Source organism: Pituophis catenifer, unplaced genomic scaffold, assembly GCF_029215685.1.
Source record: "Pituophis catenifer annectens isolate HBS135680 unplaced genomic scaffold, rPitCat1.0.hap2 SCAF_2, whole genome shotgun sequence".
In the NCBI taxonomy this organism is placed as follows: domain Eukaryota; kingdom Metazoa; phylum Chordata; class Lepidosauria; order Squamata; family Colubridae; genus Pituophis; species Pituophis catenifer.
In genome coordinates this window covers 239094700-239117328 of record NW_027256882.1, presented here as the reverse complement: position 1 = coordinate 239117328, position 22629 = coordinate 239094700, and the positions used below count along the sequence as shown (strand labels likewise).

Genomic DNA, 22629 nt, shown 5'->3' with positions numbered 1-22629 from the left:
CAGGCAGCACAAATCTTGTTTACATGTTGTGTTGATTTTAAAGCAAACTTGATAATAAAGCTCATCAATAACCTCCTTCTGCATCGGTAGTTGGAACTTAAACATGGATAATTGTTGTATTAAAGGATTTCCTTTAAAGTGAAGTCTAATTGATATTATTTGGATGTTGGTTGGGTCTTTGCTGTGTCACTAAAAAAAGCAATGGCTTTTCTTCCTTGTTTTTCATTTCTACTAGTAAATTGTTTGAACTTATGACTGAATGTGTCTAATTCCAATACAATTTGCCGATGCCTAAGACATCAGTTCATTTCAGCTTTCATCATGTTGTACTTTCCCTTATTTATATTTCTTATATTCTATGTTCCCACTATGATTGTATTAGTATTTGCATTTTCTTTTCCTCTATGGCAACATCAGCAATTATCCCAAAGGCTTTAATCCAGTTTCATCATAAACACTATTAGTATTCCAGTTTAGTCTTCTTTAGTCTTCAGCTCTTCGTCAGTAGGATGCTGAGTACCTCCTGACCTGAATGTCCATCCTCCAACATTTTATCGTTCACTTTGTATTATCTGTCCATGTGGTTTTCTTAGTAAAATGCAGGAGCAGTGAACCATTACTATTGTCTTCTTTCCCACAGTATGAAATGCTGCCTTTGTCCTGTGACTTACTTGTGATTTACCTCCAGCAGTATTTTTTTATACCATTGCTACTTCTAGCTTTAGCCTGGCAGCTGCTGTGATGTTCACACTTTTGGGTAACCCAGCTGGGTATATATACTCTTGGCATACACTCCTAATACTCTTTACGTATCCCTTCCAGTAATGTCCCACTGTCACCATGCCGAGGCAGCATAATAGGATTTGAGAGAAACAACATTGAACTAGGATACAAATCTATCATTATACAAAAATCATAACAAAGTGAAATCCAGAATCTTTCCCAGAATCGTTTCATTATATTTTTCTATGTAAACTAGAATTATTTTTCCCAATAGGTATATATTTATTAATGAAGTATAGGATAACACTTATAAGAGCCTTGGTACTACAGTGGTTTAAAGCACCCTGTTATTAACACAGCTGCCTGCAATTTACTGCTGGTTCGAAACTCTCCAAGGCTCAAGGTTGACTCAGCCTTCCATCCTTTCTAAGGTAGGTTAAATGAGGACCCAGTTTGTGGGGGCAATAAGCTGACTTTGTATAAATATACAAAAGTATGAAGGCTATTGCTTAACGCACTGTAAGCCGCCCTGAGTCTCCGGAGAAGGGCGGCATATAAATCAAATTAAAATAATAAAAAAATAAAAATAAAAATAAATAAGATATTCTACTTAATAAACACAACCATTTTAAAAATAAATTTTAAAGGGTATATCTTGTACATATGCTTTGACATGCATGCTCATTATCTTTAACTTAATATGAAAAATATACATCTACCTCAAGTGACAGAAACATTCTGTTAATTCTTTGTGTTCTTAATTTTAATAAATGTTTCTATAAATTATGCATATCTTAATTCATGCTACATATTTGCAGTCAAATTCAAAATAAATACTCTTATCATCAGACACACTAATATTTTTATAGTTTAAGATAGTACTATTAAAGTTAATTATATCTGGTTCACTTCCATGAGCCTATTTTAAGCACTACTGAGTCTGGATATAATGTTCTTCAAATTTCAAAAAGAGTAGAAGTGAACTTAGTTCAATAAAGTGTGCCTAACACATCTTTTGCAGTGTGTCTTTTTTTGAGGGGGGAAAATCATGTTTTATTTTTCCTGAAAATTTACAGCTGTTCAGTAAAATCTGACATAGATCTACGCTCGTAATTTACTTCTGTTTTTATTCTATTTCTTGAACCTCATAGGGATGCAGTTCTTTGGGCAGAATTGGGCAGAGTTTCATGGAACATTCTGGCAACTCATATGAATCCTCTTGAATTTATGCAACCTCTTGTCTTGATCGTGCAATATGATTATGTGTATGGTCATATTTATTATCTCTGATGGCAGAACCCATTGCTTGTTTCCTCATGTGTTTTTTATACAAAATGCCATGGCTGGCTGGATTAAAGATTTCTTGTATTGATGTGCCTTCTGTTGCACTACAAATCTAATACAAAGGACAACTTTGGCTCAGGGCAGATGACTGTTACAGCTGTGCTCATAAGAACAGTGCGTAATTCAGGAAGAAACACATACAGCTTAGGTTATAGTTCTCATCCCAAGAGGATTTAAGATATAGAGCAGGTATCTCAAGCTCCAGTAATCACAAGGGCTGTGTGAGAACTAGTTCATTATGATATGAAAGCTTAGCGCAGGCTGGCAAATCTCAGAGGGCAAGGCACCACACTGATATTCGTAATAATAATTGCCACAAAGGAATAGCTGGTGTGCCGATCATCTGTTTGGTGGCTAGTGGCATGGAGCAGAGATGAAGTTGACAATGCTGATGAGGCCTGGGGCTTTGGAGGGATTAAGGAGCACATTTTTTACAGCAGATGAGGCTGCAGCATTCCTTCATGATGGCAGTAACATTTGCTGGCAATAGATTGGTTATTTTTCAAAAAACACAGGCAGACCACACAGGGTTGCTTGGGGGCCACATGCTGTGCATACTAGTCTGGTGTACACAGGGGAAAAAATGGAGAATATGATGCTAAACCACTAAACACAATTTAATTAAACAGAAGTCCTTTACAGTGAAACAGACCTGCTTTTTTGTTATTTCTCTTTGATCTTCAGGTCAACTTTTGGTCTTAGAGGCAGGAGGCTGGTTGGAGTTGCTGCTCGCTATGGAGTTTGTCTAGGACGGCTCTCATATCAAAAAGTGCTTAGAGAAATGAAGCAATGCCGCCACACTTGGCAGAAAGCGGATAGGCCCCAGGAGCTGAATACAGGAGTGATGCTGATGTTACTTCTGCCACACCCAGGTTTAGAGCAGTGCCCCCCAACCTTTTGGGCACCAAGGGCCGGTTCTGTGGAGAAAGGTTTTTCTGTAGACCAAAGGTGGCATGGTTTTGTCTGCTGCCTGGGGCCTTCCCTTGTTTGGAAGGCCCAGTTGCTGGCATTCCATGGACCAGTGCTGGTTCACAGACTTGGGGCTGCAGACCAGTGGTGGGTTGCTACCGGTTCTCACCAGTTTGCACGAACAGTTGGTGGAAATTTGGCCAAGGTTGCCAAACTGTTAGTGATGGCGGGCAGGTCACACTCCCGAACTGGTCCCCTGGTTGCTGCTTGCTCACCCTGGCCGCCATGTTTGTCGCCACCATGTTCTTCACGCACTGCATCCCATTGCCTTGCAAGTCCAATGAGATGAGCATGCACGAAGAACATGGCAACGACAGCAGCTTTTTCCATCAGTACTTTTTGGCGGCCTGCAGAGAAAGCGGCTTATCCGAGGCTCCTTTGCCAGCTGCTTTCCAGCAGCAGTGACTAGCTGGAGGCCGCCGAAAACTTCAACTCTGGACCAGCCGCTGTGGAAGGTAAGCAGCCAAACGAAGAGGCGGTGGTGGGAGAGGAAGGCAGGCAAGCGGGTCTGGCCATGGGGACCGCCAGGAAGGCAGGCAGGCATGTGGGGGCTGCCCGGCCATGGGGAAGAGAGCTAGCAGCCTACTCCCTTCCCTGTGGCCCTGCCATGCTTGCCTGCTTTCCTGGCAGTCCCCACATCCATGCCTTCCAAGGTGGGGTTGCCCATCCAGCCCATGATGGGAAATGTGCTGCTTCCAGCCTGGCCTGGCCAGTGGGTGGGTGGATGGCTCTACGGAGAGATGAAGCCGCTGTGCTGGAGCTGAGAGGGGTGGCGATAGCGGTGGTGCTGTGGGAGGGCTGTCCCAGGGCTGTTGCACATGTGCACTGCATGTGAAGGAAGGTAGGCATCACGCCTTTGAGGAAAAGTGGTGGTGAAGCCCTGGCTGTCACCCAGGAGAGGACCGTGGAGGGACACACACACATGCGTACGTGCCCTTATTGCCCCTACTCCTGCTACTTTTGCTCTCGGCTTCTTGGTGCTCAAGTCGATTTTGAAAAGCTGGAAGGCTGGAACAATGAGTTTGGCGGCAATCTAGGAAATGTCTTCCAGCTCTTCAAGATTGACTTTAAGAGCGCTGAGAAGCTGACAGTAAAAGTAGCGGCAACAGGGACGTGTGTGTGGGTGTCCCTCCACGGTCCTCCTCTCCCAGCTGACAGCCAGGGCTTCTCCGCCACCTCTTCAGCAAAAGTAGTGGCAGCAAGGGCAATGGACGTGTGGGGTATCCCTCCGCAGTCCTCTCCCAGGGGACAGGGCTTCCCAGCCTCCTCTTTTCCTCAGAGATGTGGTGTCTGCCTCCAAGTCCTTGCAGAGGAACACACACACACACACACACACACACATGTTGCCCCCATTTTCCAGTCTGGGCTGCTCGGCAGGCAGGCTTTTATTTTGTCAGCCCAAGGTAGGGGAGGTATGTAGGAAATGCTGTCCCACCTTGCAGTGAGTGACTTCGAGTTGGCCATGTCCACTCAGTCACATGACTACCAAGCCACTCCCACTCAATCACATGACCACCAAGCCACGCCCACCAAACAAGCCACGCCCACAGAACCAGTAGTAAAAAAATTTGGAACCCACCCCTGCTGGAGATCCCTGGTCTAGAGCTAAATCTCTGACATAGCAGGAAGAACTGTGGCAGTGGTTGTTGTATTTGTCAATTTAAAGGAAGATGGTAAGCTGATGCCCTATTTATGGCTGTTTCTGTACAAAGCTGCTCTCTGGCAGCTTGTGTACAAGGCTGCATGTCCATGAAAGAATGTATATTACTATTTTTAGAGAACACCAGTTCCTATAAATATTTAGGATCAAACTATACTAGTTATAAATGCAGCTATAGTGTCTGTGAAAAAATAAGTGTTTTTTATATCTAAGGAAATACACAGCTCTTGGTACTTTATCTGCACCAGATATTTCCAAAGTCACTTCATTTGGAAGGAAAAATAAATTGCATGAGGAGATATACAATTCTGAGTAGGGATGAATTTATTGGATCCATGAAGATATGATAATGAAAAGGATATCATATCTTGCAGAATGCAGATATTAGAGTTGTGACCACTTTCCATGGTGCATTCTATATATCTTGTCTACTTTTGATCAATTGCCATCCTTCCTTTGAATACATTTTCTCTCTCTTCCTGAGTTTCATGCCTTTAGTTTCTTGATGTGATGACTGTTATGTGAACAGCTCAAATGGCAGATTGCCAATCAATCATTTGAAGAAACACTTTTCATGCCAGAGAATATGGGATGATGACAGCATGCGTCATTTAGCTGTGCTCTCTCTATTCACTTTAATAGTTTAAGATGCAGAAATACAGCTCAAGAATTAAGTTAATTGGTACAAGTAATCCTGGAGATAGACATCACTAGGAATGAGATAAAGTTCATACTTTATTTATAGTTAAATAAAGACAATTCTAGTGAATTCAGATGGTGAATATTTCAGTTTCCAAATATTAGATATTGAGACAATGAAATATTGTCAATTATTTTACTTTGGTTGGTTACATAAATATCTCTTCTAACATTCGAAGAGAGAAAGGAACTAATCAGTTAATATAATTCAAGCCAGCACAATAAAACTGGCTTTATAATTCAATTTCACATATGGTAATATATAAAAACTTAATTGTCTTAAACTATTTGGCTCTGCTTTACCTAGATTATTTTTGAATATGTTTGATCTGAAATAGAGTTTAGTAAAGCTTACTTTTGTGAATCTGTATACAGAATTAAAGTTAGAAACAAATTCCTAGAACAAGATTTTTTAATTTTTTTTCAAAAAATATAAGCATACATTTAGATTGTGAATAAGTGTTTTGTCTAAGTTTTTGTCTAAGAACAGACAGGAAGACAAAAAAGCAGAAATACACGTAGAAGACAAAAAAGCAGAGGTTTAGAGACAAAATATTGTTATATATAGATCTGTCTGTTAATTTGCTTATCCTGAATTCATTTCTTTTCATTCTGCAGTGGGTAAGGGGCACAATTTATCAACTGTAAATCAAAGAGGAAATATCTCAAACTATATTTAAGCAGAATTTCCCATGACTGTTTTCCATTTTAATAATGTAGAACATTTTTTCTCTTTCACATGGTAGAAATAAAAAGCTAGTTTTTCCCATTCATTTTTAAAATTATTACTTATTTGTTGCAGATGGTGGGACACTATTTGTTCTGTAACTCATTAATTTGGCAAATGTCCAATTTTTTCTGCTACTGCTGAAGCAACATATGTAAGAAGTTCAGAACAAATGTTTGCCTTAATATGTTTTCTTACTACATTGAAAAACCTTTCAGCAAATTATGCTACAGTCTTTTACTCTTAGTTAAGGGTTAAAGTATCTAGGTGTATGCACTCACACTCACACAAACATATGAATATCCTAGATTTTAAAAATAGCAAAATGCATAGAGCCCCCTTTTAACTTAACAATGTAATAGCATTAGTATTGATCTTCATAAGAATAGCATTGAAAAGACTAAGGCCATGAAAGCAATTGCTGCATAAACATATAGACAAGATGCAAAAATTGATGAGGTAATAAATCAGAAATAGGTAGGTGCTCGTGACTAAGTACAGAATGACAGCTGGTAAATTTTAGCTAATTCATTATTTTATATAAACTTAGGATGTTAATATTTATGGCTTAAGCTGAGATATTTTGGAATGTACTGTACAGTCATTCAGCGATCTAAGATATTTGAAGATGAAAATTCTATACCATTCTATAAGCATCTTTCTTATAAGAGTATTGTTAACTATTTAGATCATTGACTGATGTATAAAATCAAATCACCTGAAGTATTAGTACCACTTTATAAATCCTTAGTTAAGACCACATCTGGAATACTGCATTCAGTTTTGGTCACCACATTACAAAAAAGGTTATTGAGACTTTGGAAAAAATGCAAAGAGCAACTAAGATAATTAAGAGTAGACAAAAACATGTGAAGATTGGTTGCAGAAATTGAGTTTTCCAGTCTAGAAAAAAGAAGGATTGGGGTGACATGATAGCAGTATTCCAGTATTTGAGGGGGTGCCACAAAGAAGGGAGACAACTTATTTTCCAAAGCACCAGAAGACAAGACAAGAAGCAATGGATGATTCATATCTGTAGAAAAAATGAAAATAGCAGAATGTAAGCATGCCTAAGAGAACAATAATACTGCTTAATTAATACAGACTGATACTGAATTCAGCATAATATCAAATGATGAACTGAAGCAAATAGGTATCTAAATCAAGTACTTACAATCAGAAAACAAAACAAAACCTTTATGAAATAACAAAAGCCATGTTTTCATAGCCATTCATTGGGCAAATATGGTGAATACAGAAAGAACAGGTTAGAGTGATGTGATTACCTAGATTACCTTATTATCCCAGAAAAGAGATGAAGTGTCCAACTTTTGCAATCTTTTGACAAGGAAAGACAATGGGGAATCCAGATTCACTTAACAACTGTGTTACTATCTTAAGAACTTCAGTGATTCACTTAACAACCGTGACAAGAAAGATGGTAAAATGGAATAAAACTCACTTCACTGACTCACTTAGCAATGGAATTTTGGGCTCAAATGTGGTTGTAAGTCGAGGACTACCTGTAGTACTGTAAATAAAGACAGCAAAAATGAACTCTACGAAATTTGTACAGTTCTTTTCTTTGGTGTATCTAGATTTTTTTTCACAGAGTTGCTTCTCAGTGTGAAGTGCAGTGTAATAAATATGGATGAAAACACTGGTCATATGTGGGCCCTGAATAGATGTTTTTGTGTTCAGAAATACTTTAAATCTGTTTTATCTGTAAATCTGTTGAAACATGTATGCCAGATTCATCTGGAAGGATTGGTGGAGACATTTTGTGAAATGATTTTTAATGGATGTACACAATACCTTCAAATATTTGTTCTTCCAAATATTAGTTGAGATCAGTATCTATTGCTTTCAGTAACACCTCTCCAGTTCCTTCCTCCTTCTTCATGCATAAAGAGTGAACAGTTAATATCCAAATGTAACAATAACTCCTTTCTTGGGAGATTTATAAATGGGTAGGATTCTTGGGCAGCTTATTAGTTTCTCTAGCCAGGCATAATTTACTGCAGAACAGTTGCTACATCAAAACATGGAGGAAAAAAACACAAAAAAACACAACCCTAGGCAGTGGGCTCTTTCTTCTGTAATCCCCACTGTGCAATCTTCTCTGCCCTTCTCCCTCAAGACCTGGTTATGCCAACAAAACTGGGAGCCCCAGAAGACTGGTGAACTAGTGAGGGAGCTCCATTACTATTAGCACTTCTTCATTTATTATTGTTGGTTTTTTATCTCTTTTTATAATTGTTAATGTTTTAATATTTAATGATGTTAGATATTAAAGTTGTACACTGCCAATAACCACTTCTTTGTGATGGCTATATAAATGAGAGGGAGAGGAGATTAGATAGACATGGATGAATGGATGGATAGATAGATAGATAGATAGATAGATGTTAGGAATAAAAAAATGCCCTTGTCAAATACCCATTGTATTTATGGATAAAACAAAAAATATTATCTGAGGTATAGAATGGCAATACAATAGTGATTATCTTTGAGAGAATAAATGAACAATGTTGTGTACCACATGACATCAGTCTAACACTCAAAAGGCTACAGGGTTTTCTTCAAACTTCACAATTATTAAACAATTTTATGTAGCATTGGTATTATTTATTTTGTTCTAGACTGAAATAATATTCTGCTCATAAAATAATGGAATAGTATATTAACCGCTGTATGAGTGAGATGGGTGGCATCGAAATTTAATAAATTACTGTATTTTTCGCTCCATAAGACACACTTCTCTCCCCAAAGTGGGTGGAAATGTTTGTGTGTCTTATGGAGCAAATATTGCGTCATACCTGTCTTTTTTATTGCCAGTCTCTTCTGTCTCTTTTCCGCAGTGCAGGAGTCAATAAGCAGAGCTGGTACATGAGAGGACACCTGGCCTCCTGACCTCACTACACTATTGCTCCGTATTCGGTGCTTCATATTCCCAGTGAGACGGCACTCCATATTCATATTTTTTTCTTGTTTTCCTCCTCTAAACCTAGGTGCGTCTTATGGTCAGGTGAATCTTATAGTGCAAAAAATATGGTACATAAATAAACAAATAAATATTAATTGCCTATAAAAAGCATCCTAAATAAAATATGCATAATTGTATAAAATTGGATAATTTTGACTTTAGTGGTTGATATCAAATGTTTTATTCATTTTTACAAGCTGCAGCTTTGGCAGTTGTGCTCATGAAATAGATTTTGTGGTTTAGAGTTGCTAGACTTCCTGAAAATGTCAAAAACTATTTGCAGTGTTTCATTTTGTATTAGAGTGCTTTGCCAGTTTTCTACAGCAAATGATGTGCCCCAAAATGTATGGTTGATTGATAAATACATCTTGTGTATAAACTCCAACATTACACACAATGCATTTGGATTTGATTAGTTCTACAGAATTCTGGTGAAGAAGAAATGTTCTAAACATTGCACTATTTTAGCCTAAAAATTTCAAATGTTAGACTCTGAAAGATATAATCTAAACAAGCAATTATGTAGAATTTATGAAACAACAATATACTGTACAGTAGTGGCCAAAATTGTGGAAACCTTTTGGGAAAAGTGTATTTTTGAAGTTTGATGGCTAATAACACCACTTTTTTGGGAGTTTCAAGATAATCATATTCCACTGCTGGAATGACTTGGGAATAGCCCAGACCTTGGGTTAATCAAATTGAAAATCTATGGAGCTGACTAAAGAAACTTATTAATCAGAAGTGACCCAGCAATAAAACCCAGTTAATAGAAGCAATAGAATTCAATCTTGGTTTCACATTATAACAGCTGCAGAACTAAAAGACTTGGTTCACTCCATGGGAAGACATTGTAATGCTGTAATTCATGTTAAAGATTACCCAACTAGGTATTAACTGACATGATAATTTTTGTATATCTCGTTTTTTCTACATGTTTCGCTTTTCTTCTTTATACTGTAACTGCTATTCTAATAGCAAATCCTTCAAAAAAGTTATTGCATTACATTCTTGACCAAATTATCTTCCATTGATATATAATTTTTAGTACTGTTCCAAAAAAAGTGGTGTTATTAGCTAGTTTTAAAAAATACACTTTCCCCAAAAGGTTTCCACAATTTTGGCCACTACTGTATCTACAATTTTCATTAGTGGGGCTTTCTGAGTTTAATTATTTGTATTTAAAAAACAAACATGAGATTGAGTCCTAGTGACTTCATAGATGTACCCAGATATTTTTCTTTCTAATAATATGAAAAGCATTTGTATTGTCTATAGTAAATGGACTGGTAATACAATTATTTTTCACTTTTTAAGTAGTCCTTATCACAAAAAAAATTATATAGAAAAGACTAAGAAAAAAGCAGGTATCTATCAGTTACTAAAACACCTTCATAGACTGACAATGTTAGCTCTGTCTTAGATGTGTGAAGAACTAGATTATTTGTCTCTGGTTTATATGGTTGAGTTTGCATTATTGTTCACATATTGTTTTGTAGTTATAATTTCCTAGTAGTCTAAATGGATTTTTATTCATACAATGATGATTTTCATCAAATCTTGAGTTGTACATTAATGACCTAACTCAGGAGTTGTTCTTTCCACAATGGATTCTTCTCTTAAATCCCCTTAATTAAAATTAATTGTAAATCAAATCCTTTTAAGTGAAATTAATTGTATTTTAGGGTAGTTGACATGCTTTTCTATGATAAAATATTACACACTTAAGTCATTTTTAATGAACACAAATGAAATAGTCAGATGTTAACCAATTCATTATTGCAAGTTTTCTACCTTCTTCATGCATTATATAAACAAAATCTAGAAAGTATGTTTATGGTTTTGTTTTCTTACCATAAGTATTAATAAATCATTTTCCATTTTTTGCTGACTTTTCACTGAACAGTTCTTTTCTGGCATTGACTTAAGAAAAAGAAATTAACTAGATGCAAAAAATGAAGACAATGGAAAGATTTATAGTGCATATGGTGGGGGGGGAAGATAGACAGAATGTATCAAATGAGAGCAAAAATCGTTGCAGATTAAAGGACAAGAAATTGCAATGTAATTTTTATGGAAACAAACAAAAACTCAAAGTGGAAGAGAGTAAAAAGGGATAAACAAGCCTCTAAAACTGTGAATGCACTTAAAAATAACTGATGTAACAATATGGGGTGAAACACGTAATGCAATTCTTCAGTTTAATATATCAGAAATTTGAATATGGCTTTTAAATATTTCAAAAAGAACTGAAAAAACCCACAACAGTAGTTACTATAGATGCATGAGGAATAATGCAACTGATTTTTAAAAACATTTTGAAGTCTCAAAATGTGAAGACAAAGAAGGCAGTTGAAATGAAGATTATGAATCTTAGTGTCCATGGGGGGAAATAATGACAGGAAGTAATAAATACTGTGAGAATGTTGAAAAAAGTTAACACAAGTATAGACCATACAAATGCAGTTATTATAAAAAATAAAGCCTGCTTATGGAGTGATGTACATCTTGTTTAATATATTGTGAAGACTGCATTTATGCTCGACAATTGAAGAATATTATCAGTTCCTTACAGAAAGGAAAGACAGCAAGAGTGAATGCAAGAGGTTTAGTTATCTAAGCTTGTCTGAGTAGAAGTTTAGCAGAGTTTTGGTTGAAAAGATAAAAGTAACAATAAACAAAACATTTACTAAACTAAGGAAATGGATGAAGAAATATTAAAACACAAATCTAATAATGGGAAATATTGTGAAAAATAAATGAAAATGGCTGTGAATGAATGTGTTTCTACTGGCTTTGTTATATGGAATTTAGAGCTAGGTGTATCAGGCTAAACATAAAAGTAACGAATGCTATGAGAATGACGAAAAGTGTGTATGGTAAAAAAAGCCATCAATAGACACATAAAGATAAATCACATTTACACATAATTCAAGAGAGAAAATAAAAAAGCTAAGAAGGAAACCAAAGATCAGGACACATCCTCTCTAGCAGCCTACTGTACACCCAAGATGAGCAGAGATTATCAGTAGACCAACAAGCAGAAAATAATACCCAATCAAAAAATCACCAAGGACAAAACTACACTCCCATCAACATTGGCAGATGTATGTAAAATATATATAAATAATGAGTGAACCTGACCATGTATTGACTGGTTATCCAATTAATACATCTTTTTTTTATTGTTTCTTTTCTATACTTGGCCTTCTTTTTTGTTGTTTTCAAGAGCTTTCTTTGGTTGACTTCTTTCAATAAGGCTTCTTAGTTTGTCTTAGTATTGTCATTCGAGGCACCTTTTTTCACAGTTTGGTTCACCTGCAGGAGTTCTCTGCCTCCTTTGATTCTTGGTAAATATGTCTGACTAATATTGGTTTTTGGATGTACAGAATGGTATATTGTCATTAGTTTGTTTTTCAAACTAAGTTATAAAGTTCCATCTGGGTCAACTGTTCCTACTCTATTACTGTTACAGATAATTGCACAGCCAGCCAGATGTTTTCATTGGATTTGACATTTTTATCCACTTACTGAGTCCTTCCCAAGGACCAGGCAGAGGGAGATGTTGTTTGATGGTGTTTAAAGATATTGCTGCAGGATGTAAGCTTTTCCAAGTAAAACTGTCATTTGTAGTTGACTGGTAGTGATTTTGTCAATGTCGAGAATGTTCAATTGGTGCTCCATATGTTTTTGGATTGGACCCCAGGCATCTTTTGACACTACTTTCTTTTGTCACGGTCATTCTGTTTCTGTTTGCAAGTCTTTGTATTTTGTTGTTTTCTCCAGTTCTTTCTCTTCAATTCTGCATCTCTGAAAAGTTCCAAAAACATGCATTAGCATTAGTAGAGTCAGAGATAATTTTGGCATAGCAGATTAAGCCTAATTTAATCCTACCCTTGAGTGATCCTCCCCATAATGAGAGAGGTCATAAATCCCCCCTCCCTTTTGCCATCCCTATCTAATTTTTAATAGTTCAGTTTTCATAAAAATATTACATTAACAAATTTGGTATAAATTATCCTTTCAATATGGACAGTGATTATGATAATTAACATAAACATCAATACCTTTAAAGTAAAACAAAGATTTACAAAATTGGCTTATTCAACCAATGTTAAAATACGTGTTATTTTTTTTAAAAAAACTAGCTTTTAATGGGTTTTTCTTGACTAGAACTGAATGACGAGGTTTTCAGTATTTGTTTATGTACAGCATGGGAAGAAGAGTGTTTCTGTTGCGTTTGTAGAGAAAGTGATAAACTATGGTATTAAAATTGAGAGACGATGGTGATAAGAAATTAATTTGTGGGACGTCATTTGAAGGGATTAAAAGATTACAGTTTTAAGTATGTTGTTTCTGGTAGCTGGTTTCTGGTAACAAGAAATTGTTTTACTTGTTTAAAGTGTGTGTGTGTATGAGTGTGTGTGTATCTGAGGAAGATAGGCAGTTTCTAAATTAGATAAATAAATACTGTTATTTCTGGTAGATCTTTAATAGAGTTTTGCTGAATAAGATTGAATAATGAGGCTTTATTATTTGCTAATAGATAAGAGATGGGATGAAGTTGAAATACTAGAGAATGTGTTTGCACTTGTCTTTATGAAGATGGAAATCATTTCTTTCTATATTTTTTCTTTGGTTTTAATATATTTTTCATGTATATTAATTTGTCACAGATTAATTTGAAAATCATTGCAACTGCAAATGATTCTGTAGGTGTGCTTAAACAGACAATTATGTTTCCAGCAGTGAAAGTTTTTTTATAAATAACATTCCCATTATTAATTCTGGATCACCTTTTACTTTATCAAATTGATTATTCCAATTACTATTTCTATTGCTGTTTCTGAATATTGTAAGTAATAGAATATTTGCATCTAGCCATATAGAACAGTGATAATAGCACATTAAAATTAGTGAAAGTGGAAACTAATTTATCATGAATAGTAGGATAGAAAATGTATTAAAATTAATATATATATATATATATATATATATATATATATATATATATATATAATAAACTTCTAATGTGCATCTTAATGAGTTATCCTGTATGCAGTTTTTTTCAGCCTTACCAGGTAAATCAGACAGGAAACACAACCAGATGAACTAATTCTACATTATTTTAAGCCTACATTAAAACAATCTTATAAGTCTGAAAGCACAAAACTCCTGCTATTTCTTTTATATTCCAAGAAAATAGGGAGGGTCCCTTATGAGTCTCTTCCTCTGTCTATTCCCTAAGTAGCACCACTTCATCCAGTCTCCCAAGGGCTTTCCCACATACCATTACAGGGTGCATGTGTTTTTTAATACAAAAGTTGCAGTGTAGCTTACAGTTAGAATTAGGGTGGATCTGATTTTAATCAAGTCGATTTAAATCATGATTTTTAAAGAGCAACTGTCATCTCTATACCGTAGCAGCTCCTGTGATCCGCTGTTAACTCACTGATAGTCCCATTCACTTTAATGGGATAGCTGCTGATGCAGCTGTGACACAACAAGATGAGGGACATGGCGGGCAGCAACTGAGTGGATGCCTGCTAACAGGCACTGCCATTATGGATCTGAAATGATAGGTGCTCTTTAAATGTAAGGACTCATTCTTGCAGGTAGTAAGAATATTTCAAATTATTATTTGCAAATTAAATGAAGGTTTCCTATTTAGCTTGCAGAACTTGGATTCACTGAATGAGTTTACCAAAACTGTAAATATTTCAGAATATAAACCTCATGCTACATAACTAAGCTCAATTTCATGCTGAATAAACTAAATTATTAATGTATCTTAAATAGAAAACTATCTTTAGATAGATTTTTACTCCAAAAGCATTTTATTAGAATAAATTTTATAAAAATAAAAAAAATTGATTTACCATATTTTTCGGTGTATAAGATGCATTCCCCCCCAAAAAAAAACTTGGGGGGAAATGTCTGGGAATCTTATAACGTGAATAAAAACCCCGCCCACCCGCCGGCCCCCAACCTTCAGTCTCTGCCTCCCAGCAATTTACCTCCTTGCAGCAAACAGCAAAAAGCCTGGTCAGCTTCAGCACAGCCTGATTTAGCACAAGAAGCTGATTGGCGGTTGGATCGGCTTCCCGGAATACCACCTATCAGCTGTTCCAGGCTGCAGGTATTGCCAACACCGTCACCACTCATCACTGCTGCTGCCTATCACCGCCTCCGCACACCACATTTTCAGCCTCCATGCGTCCCCTTTTTGGCCCATTCCAGCTGGCGGGGATAGGTGGTGGCAGTGATCCCTGCCTCCTGGAACGGGCCAAAAATGAGACATGTGGAGGCCAAAAACAGGGTACGCGGAGGCAGCAATAGGCCACAGCAGCAATGGGCGGTGACAGGCGGTGGTTATCCCCGCCAGCTGGAACAGCTGATAGGCAGAATTCTAGAACATCAATCCAACCGCCAATCAGCTGCTGGTACTAAATCAGGTAGTGCTGAAACTGACCAAGCTGTTTGCTGTTTGCTGCAAGGAGATAAATTGCTGGGAGGCAGAAGGAGATTTTTTTTCCCTTGTTTTCCTCCCCAAAAGCTAGATGTGCCTTACACTTTGGACCTTCTTATAGTCCAAAAAATATGGTAAGTAAAAAAGATTTTTTTTTTAAATCATCAATTTTTATCCACCCTGATTACAATTTGTTTCACTTAATATAGCAAGAGTTTTCAAACTGTGGGTGGCAATTCCAGGGGACACAAACAATTTTGATGTGATAAAACTCTGGCTACACATGGATATGTTGTGGTTTTTGTCAAGCCACTGCCTTTTTGCTCACAGCAACAGCCCAAACTCACTCCTGTGCAGGACTATGAAGCTTCCCCCTCATCTTACCTTTTCCCTTCTCCATGGGCCGGGACATGTACTTCTGATTCTTGCCCTAGTTTCAGACTGGGGGAGAGAGAAAGTCTTGGATTAGTGGTATATGACATGGAGTTATATTTGGAACAGAAGATCTACTTGCTTGTCCATGTTTTTAATTGTGTTAATTATAATGTGTGTTTTTAAAAATTGTTCTAGGCTTCCTTAAGTGTGTACATAAACAGAAAAATGAGGGTCTACAGTCAATAATTAAAAAAATCTTTAGAGAGTGGATTAACAGGACCTCAAGGTACAGTTTTATAAATGGACTTGTGAGAAAGAAGGAGGGGATACAATGGAAAGAGAAAATGTTACTATTTGTTATGTTTCATTATATTACTAAGATATTAAAAAGTGCCTCAGGCGTATAGGAGCTGTTTTTAAGCTAGTGCATTCTAAATCTGCTATGTAGCTCCCCTCCCTCTTTTCCCCCTAGTTATCAGTATCAAATAAATAGGTTTTTTTTCAATCTCTATGAAGCATGCAATTCCCTGTCTGATTTCAGTTTTTAAAAGTTTTTAGTAATGCATTTATGTTAATTATGGAGTATTTTCATCTCATCTCCTAATAAAAAGATATGGCTGTAGAAAAGTATTATGGCAATATAATTAAAATTTCTTTTAACAGAAACACTGTAATAGACATCTTGCCATGCTTATGTTATTTTAATTGGATGTTTGGCTCTAGGGAAGTTCATAAGTTATTATAAAATTTTAATGTTAATAAAATTAGCTAAAAGGAAATTGCTCTTAATTCTATTGATTATGCATTAAGGACTAAGGCTTTATTTTATTATATCTAACAATAAAAATAAGTTTAATATAGCAAGGAACACTGTGTGAGATATTGTCAGGGGCAAAAAAATAGATCCACATCTAAAGGTTCAATTAAGCCAGAGGTGAAATGCTCCCGGTTCGGACTGGATCACCCGATCCGGTAGCGATGGCGGCAGGTGGTTTGGAGAACTGGTAGCAAAAATCCCTGCGCACCCCCCCCCCACCATGCCCAGCTGAGCCACAAGATCATCATCATCTACAACCTCTTCCGACAAAAAAATGCTTTTAAAAGTAAAAAAAAAAAAAGCCTCTGATGATCACGCGGCTCAGCTGCGATCGTCAGAGGCTTTTCAAAGTATTTTTTTTCTGCAACCTCTGGGCTGAAGGGTTGGTAAAAAAAAATGCTTTGAAAAGTCTCTGACAATCCCAGCTGAGTTGCCTGATCGTCAGAGAGGCATTTTTTAAAAAGCCTCTCTGGCAATCCCAGCTGAGTTGCCTGATCGGCAGAGGCTTTTCAAAGCATTAGAAAAAATGCTTTGAAAAGTTAAAAAAAAAAAGTTGGCCACGCCCACCCAGTCACATTACCCCCCCCCACCAAGCCATACCCACAGAACCGGTAGTAACAAATTTTACATTTCACCCCTGAATTAAGCTAATTTATTTCTAAAAGCCTATGGACAGGAATCTTAACTAATGGTCAGCACTTGCTTAGAATTAGATAAGGGTCAATGGCACTCAAGGGGAGGTTGGTTTAGTTTGCTTGTGGTCATGTAGGGATTCTAGGCTGATCCCCCTTTTCACTCCATCTCCAGGTTCTGTCATTCCTTCTACTACAAATATTAATTGAAGTGGGCACTAGTTCTTCCAAATAGTGAGCTAATCAGCATGGCATTATTTGGTTTATCTCCCACACTGATTAAGATACTGATATATATTTTGCAGTATACTGGACACATGTTTGGAACTGATGGCAGTGTGGTAGGCATCAAGACCGTAGTATTCCCTTCATTCTTTCTAAAAATTCTTTGAATTACCTCTGAATTAATCCAGTATAGTAAAGCAGATATTTCTGCCACAGTTATCAACCTGTAAACTGCCTATCCTTGGACAAATGAAATGTAATAATGATGCATTTAGGGAGATTCAATTTACTACTTTCATCAACTATGTTATATGTGATTTCTGTAATAGAAATATTTCACCAGTCTTAAATATGCTCTCTGTGAGATAGAGAAGGTAAAAATATGGAAGGTGGTGATGGCTTTTATTATTAGGTTTTTTGGGCAACTTTATTGTTGGATTTGCTTCTCTTCTTTAACCCTGCACATTGGAATAAAATGGCACCTCAGTTGATAAATATGAAAAATTATTAAAAGCTCCTCTAGGTTAAATACTATTACTCATGACTTTTACTTTAATATTGATTTAAAATGTAGGAAGCTTTTCAGTGAGCTGTATAATTTTACTTTTACTTTTCTCTTCACTGCCTATGTTATTTATATTACTACTCTCGTGGGCTATTATAAACAATTTCCTGTCAGAATTTTGGTTTGTTTTGATTTTAGTTCTTTGTATAATTTTAGGAAGATATCTCTTTACAAATAATCAGAAACAAAGTATGAGTCATTCTTCTGCATATCTTGACTGTTAGCACTTAAAAGAAACTTCTGAATTTTTATTTAAGTTTTTTTAAAAAACAGATTGAAGTTACAAATTATTTTGTTTTCAAAGTATTCACTTGACTGAATAGTGCCCTCAGAGAAGACGGACATTTTCTGGCCACTGACCATATTTAAAACTTTACACTAATTTTTTATATCTTTAATTTCTTTTCAACTAAATTTATACTATTACCGCATAGTCACATTCCTCATAAGAATGTAGAAAATATGTTCCCACTCTTCTGCAATTTTTTTAACCAACCCATATAATCTACCAATGTAATATTATTTTGGTTGTATACTCTCTGAAGTTCAAGCATTTTTATCAGGATTTATATATGATCTAGAACTTAATGAATTATCAAGTCCACTATATCACCAGGTGACCTCTGTCTCTTCTGTCCCCATGAAGCATATGATTTCCTTTCTGATTTTAATTCTTAAAACATTTTTAGGAATGTGTTTAGATTAATTATGTTTTGAATTCATCTCATCTCCTAACAAAACATAGCCCAAAATAACCTGCTATAAACTCCATAATGAATATAGTTATGCTTGAAAATTAAATTGACATGGTTTAGTTAATATTTCCCTGATACAATGCTATTCTGTTTTTTTCCCTAGATGCAGCAATTGTTTCATGAAAACTATGAACGCAACCGGAAAGGTTACATACAGGATCTTCACAACAGCAAAATTCACACTGCAATTACACTTCATCCAAATAAAAGACCAGCCTATCAGTATAGACTTCATAACTACATATTGACCCGCAAAATTTCAGAATTGCGTTACCGCACCATCCAGCTCCATCGAGAAAGTGCTCTCATGAGCAAGTTCGGTAATGATGAAATAAGCAAAGAAGATCAGCTTCTGGGAATGACGCCATCTTTCAGTCGTTTCCAGCCCCGTGACAGGAATGAAGTCATTGAGTGGGATTTTCTGACTGGAAAGCTCCTTTATTCAATAGCTGAGAATCAGCCACCTAGACAAAACATTAATAACATCCAGCGAGCAGCATTAGATGACACTGTAATGCAGGTAATGGAAATAATCAATGAGAACTCTAAATCTAGAGGAAGACTTATTGACTTCAATGAAATACAGTATGGATACCGCAGGGTTGACCCGTTGCACGGTGTAGAGTATATACTGGACTTGCTGCTTTTATATAAAAGGCACAAAGGAAGAAAGGTCACTGTTCCAGTTCGAAGACATGCTTACCTTCAACAATTATTTAGTAAACCTTTTTTCAGAGAGGAAGAAGAACTGGATGTGAGAAGTGTGATGGAAAATGAGCAGAGTGACACACAATCCCTGTCTTTCCTTTCTAATTCCCTGAAGATGTTCTCACCATTTAAAGACACCAAAGAATTAAGGGGAAGCAATAACAAGAAGATACACATTCTTGTCCCTCTCACAGGAAGATACAATATTTTCTTGAGATTTATGGAGAATTTTGAAAAGACCTGCCTTGTTACACAGCAGAACGTGCGGCTGGCGGTTATTCTCTTTAGCCCAGACTCTAGTCAGGAGTCCAGTAAACATATAGAATTGATCAATGCATATCGCAATAAGTATCCAATGGCAGACATCACTGTTATTCCTATGGCAGGAGCTTTTTCAAGAGGTTTGGGTCTTGAAACGGCTTCCTCTCAGTTTGATAATGATACGTTGCTATTATTCTGTGATGTTGACCTAATATTTACTCCTGACTTTCTTCAGCGGTGTCGAGCTAACACCATCCAAGGAGAACAAGTTTACTACCCTATTATTTTCAGCCAGTATGACCCCAAAGTAACCTATGGAGACCACCCTCCTGTGGACAGTTATTTTGTTTTCACTAAGAAAACAGGATTTTGGAGAGATTATGGGTTTGGTATCACTTGCATTTATAAAAGTGATCTTATAAATGCAGGCGGATTTGATACCTCAATTCAAGGTTGGGGACTTGAGGATGTAGACCTTTTTACTAAAGTGGTAACTTCTGGCTTGAAGGCATTTAGAAGCCAAGAAGTGGGGGTTGTGCATGTGTTCCATCCGGTTCATTGTGATCCCAGTCTAGAGTCTAAACAATACAAGATGTGCTTGGGGTCTAAAGCAAGTACATTTGGCTCTGCAATGCAACTAGCTGAATTATGGCTAGAAAAGCATTTAGGTCTTAGGTATAATCATACTTTCTCCTGATATTTTAACTGGGACTGGCTTCCTAGGAGAAGTTTACCTCATTGCTTTTTCATTTCATCATTGCATTCTTAAACTTCTCTTGTCTTCCAAAGGATTTGTCTTTGACCTTTAACAAACATCTATTAGGAATATTGGAGATTCCTGCTGAACTGATGTGTCTTTCTGCTCGTGATCCATAAACTGTGTGAAATCATTGCAACAGAACAGTTGCATAGATAACATCCATCACTACGACCACATCAGAAGAATAGTCTCTTTGGACTTCAGGATGCAATATTGATCTTGATTGTGTCTGTCAAACTTAATGTGATACAAATATTTTTCAGTGAAGGTATCACAAAAGTGCTTTATGCTTCCTCTGGGAAAGAGACTCTGGCAAACTTGAGTTTTATAATTTATATGAGGACTGAAATAAAAACTATTCTTTATAATTTTTAAGTAATAAATAATGGACTCATCTATTTTTTAAAATAAGGGAAAAATACATTTTCCAGGTGCAATGGTACTGGCTACCAAGACCTTTAAACAGCATATCAAATTGACCTCTTCAGTACTCTGCAAATGGACTGTATTTTCTCGAGAAAACATAGCATAATCAGATATTTGCATATGTTGAGAAGGTTACGAAACAATCACTTTCATTTGCTGGCAAGAAGAAATCATGACACAATATGAGTATTTATAATAAAGAATAGGCATGTGATCTTGTGTTTTCTAAGACAAGAATATTTTGCTTTGTTTCTGTTTAGATTGAACGTCTAATATATACATAGTTTTCTAATTCCTTTCATAAGACTGCACTTGTTACAAAGGGAAATCAAAGGGTACTTAATATTGTCTTTTTATAATTCTGTGTTAATATTCATATTCTGAATCAATTGTTGTTAAACTTTAAAGAAAATGTAATTATTTAACTATGAAAGTACTATTGCTGGTCAAAGTTCTTGCAAATATATTTATAATAGTGAAGATATATAGAAAGTGGAATGTGTTAAGGTTTCCTTCTCTGTAAAATCCAAAAATTCCAGAAAATATATTACGGATAGTGAAAAAATATTAGATGGTTATGTTCTGTTAAAATGAACACAAACCATGACCACATTATCATTCATATAGTGATTTGATCAAACTTATGACATGTAACTGTAACATTTTTTAAAAAACCTGAAACATTCCCAAGAAATATATGTCAACCCTGATGACCAATATAATGTGATCAACTTTAAAGAACATAAGAAGCATCTCTAAATAAATAATATCTGGTATTTTTAAGAAAAGGTGCTGAACAGTATATGTTATAATGGCCATGATAGAATCTGAACATTGCCTGAAACATCTAATGGAATCCGCAATTCTCACAATTTAATTGGCACATAGCATGCTCGCTTTGGCAATATATATACTAAACTAAATTGGAAAAGAGCAAGAGATAGGCATTCTGAATAAGATATATTTGTATCTTATTCAATTTTCTTTTACAAATAAGAATAACCATGGCAACTATGTTTCAGAATCAAGATTTTATTAACTTAGATTAAGTATAGTAAGAAATACATATTTAGTGATGAACTCGATAGGTTTAGAAATTCAGGACAAAGCAACATAGTCTCTTGACCATTACACCAAAGATTCTTCCTAGATGTTATTTTTCTTTTGTATATTCTTTTTTGTCACAGCATGTTATGCTAGTATTTTCTCGTGACAGTGGTAATTTTTCTCATTTTAGATATGACTCGCAGCAGTGTTCCAATTCTGTGTGCCACATTTATACCCAGGTATAATTTCATTTCACATCTATGTATGCATGTATAAATCCCACTGCTGTATAATTAGTCCTGATTCAAAATTACATACTGCAAATTCTTCCCAGATCAATAGCAATTAGCATATTTTATTTTTATGATTGGGTATTCTACAGTACCAACTTCTAGCTTCATTGCATATATGCTGTAGCGAATAAGCTACTATTTTTAGTTGGGCCATTACTTAATATTTAATGTCTATGTAAGATGAAGTT

General features: G+C 36.0%; 1 protein-coding gene across 1 annotated transcript in view; it reads left to right on the top strand.

Annotated features, from left to right (window-relative positions):
- Positions 1-20612, top strand: part of CHSY3 (chondroitin sulfate synthase 3) — a 60163-nt gene extending 39551 nt beyond the window's left edge. The window contains exon 3 of the mRNA XM_070935675.1: positions 19050-20612. Within this exon, the coding sequence (XP_070791776.1) occupies positions 19050-20612 (1563 nt within the window). The remainder of the gene's footprint in view (positions 1-19049) is intronic.
- Positions 20613-22629: the final 2017 nt, after the last annotated feature.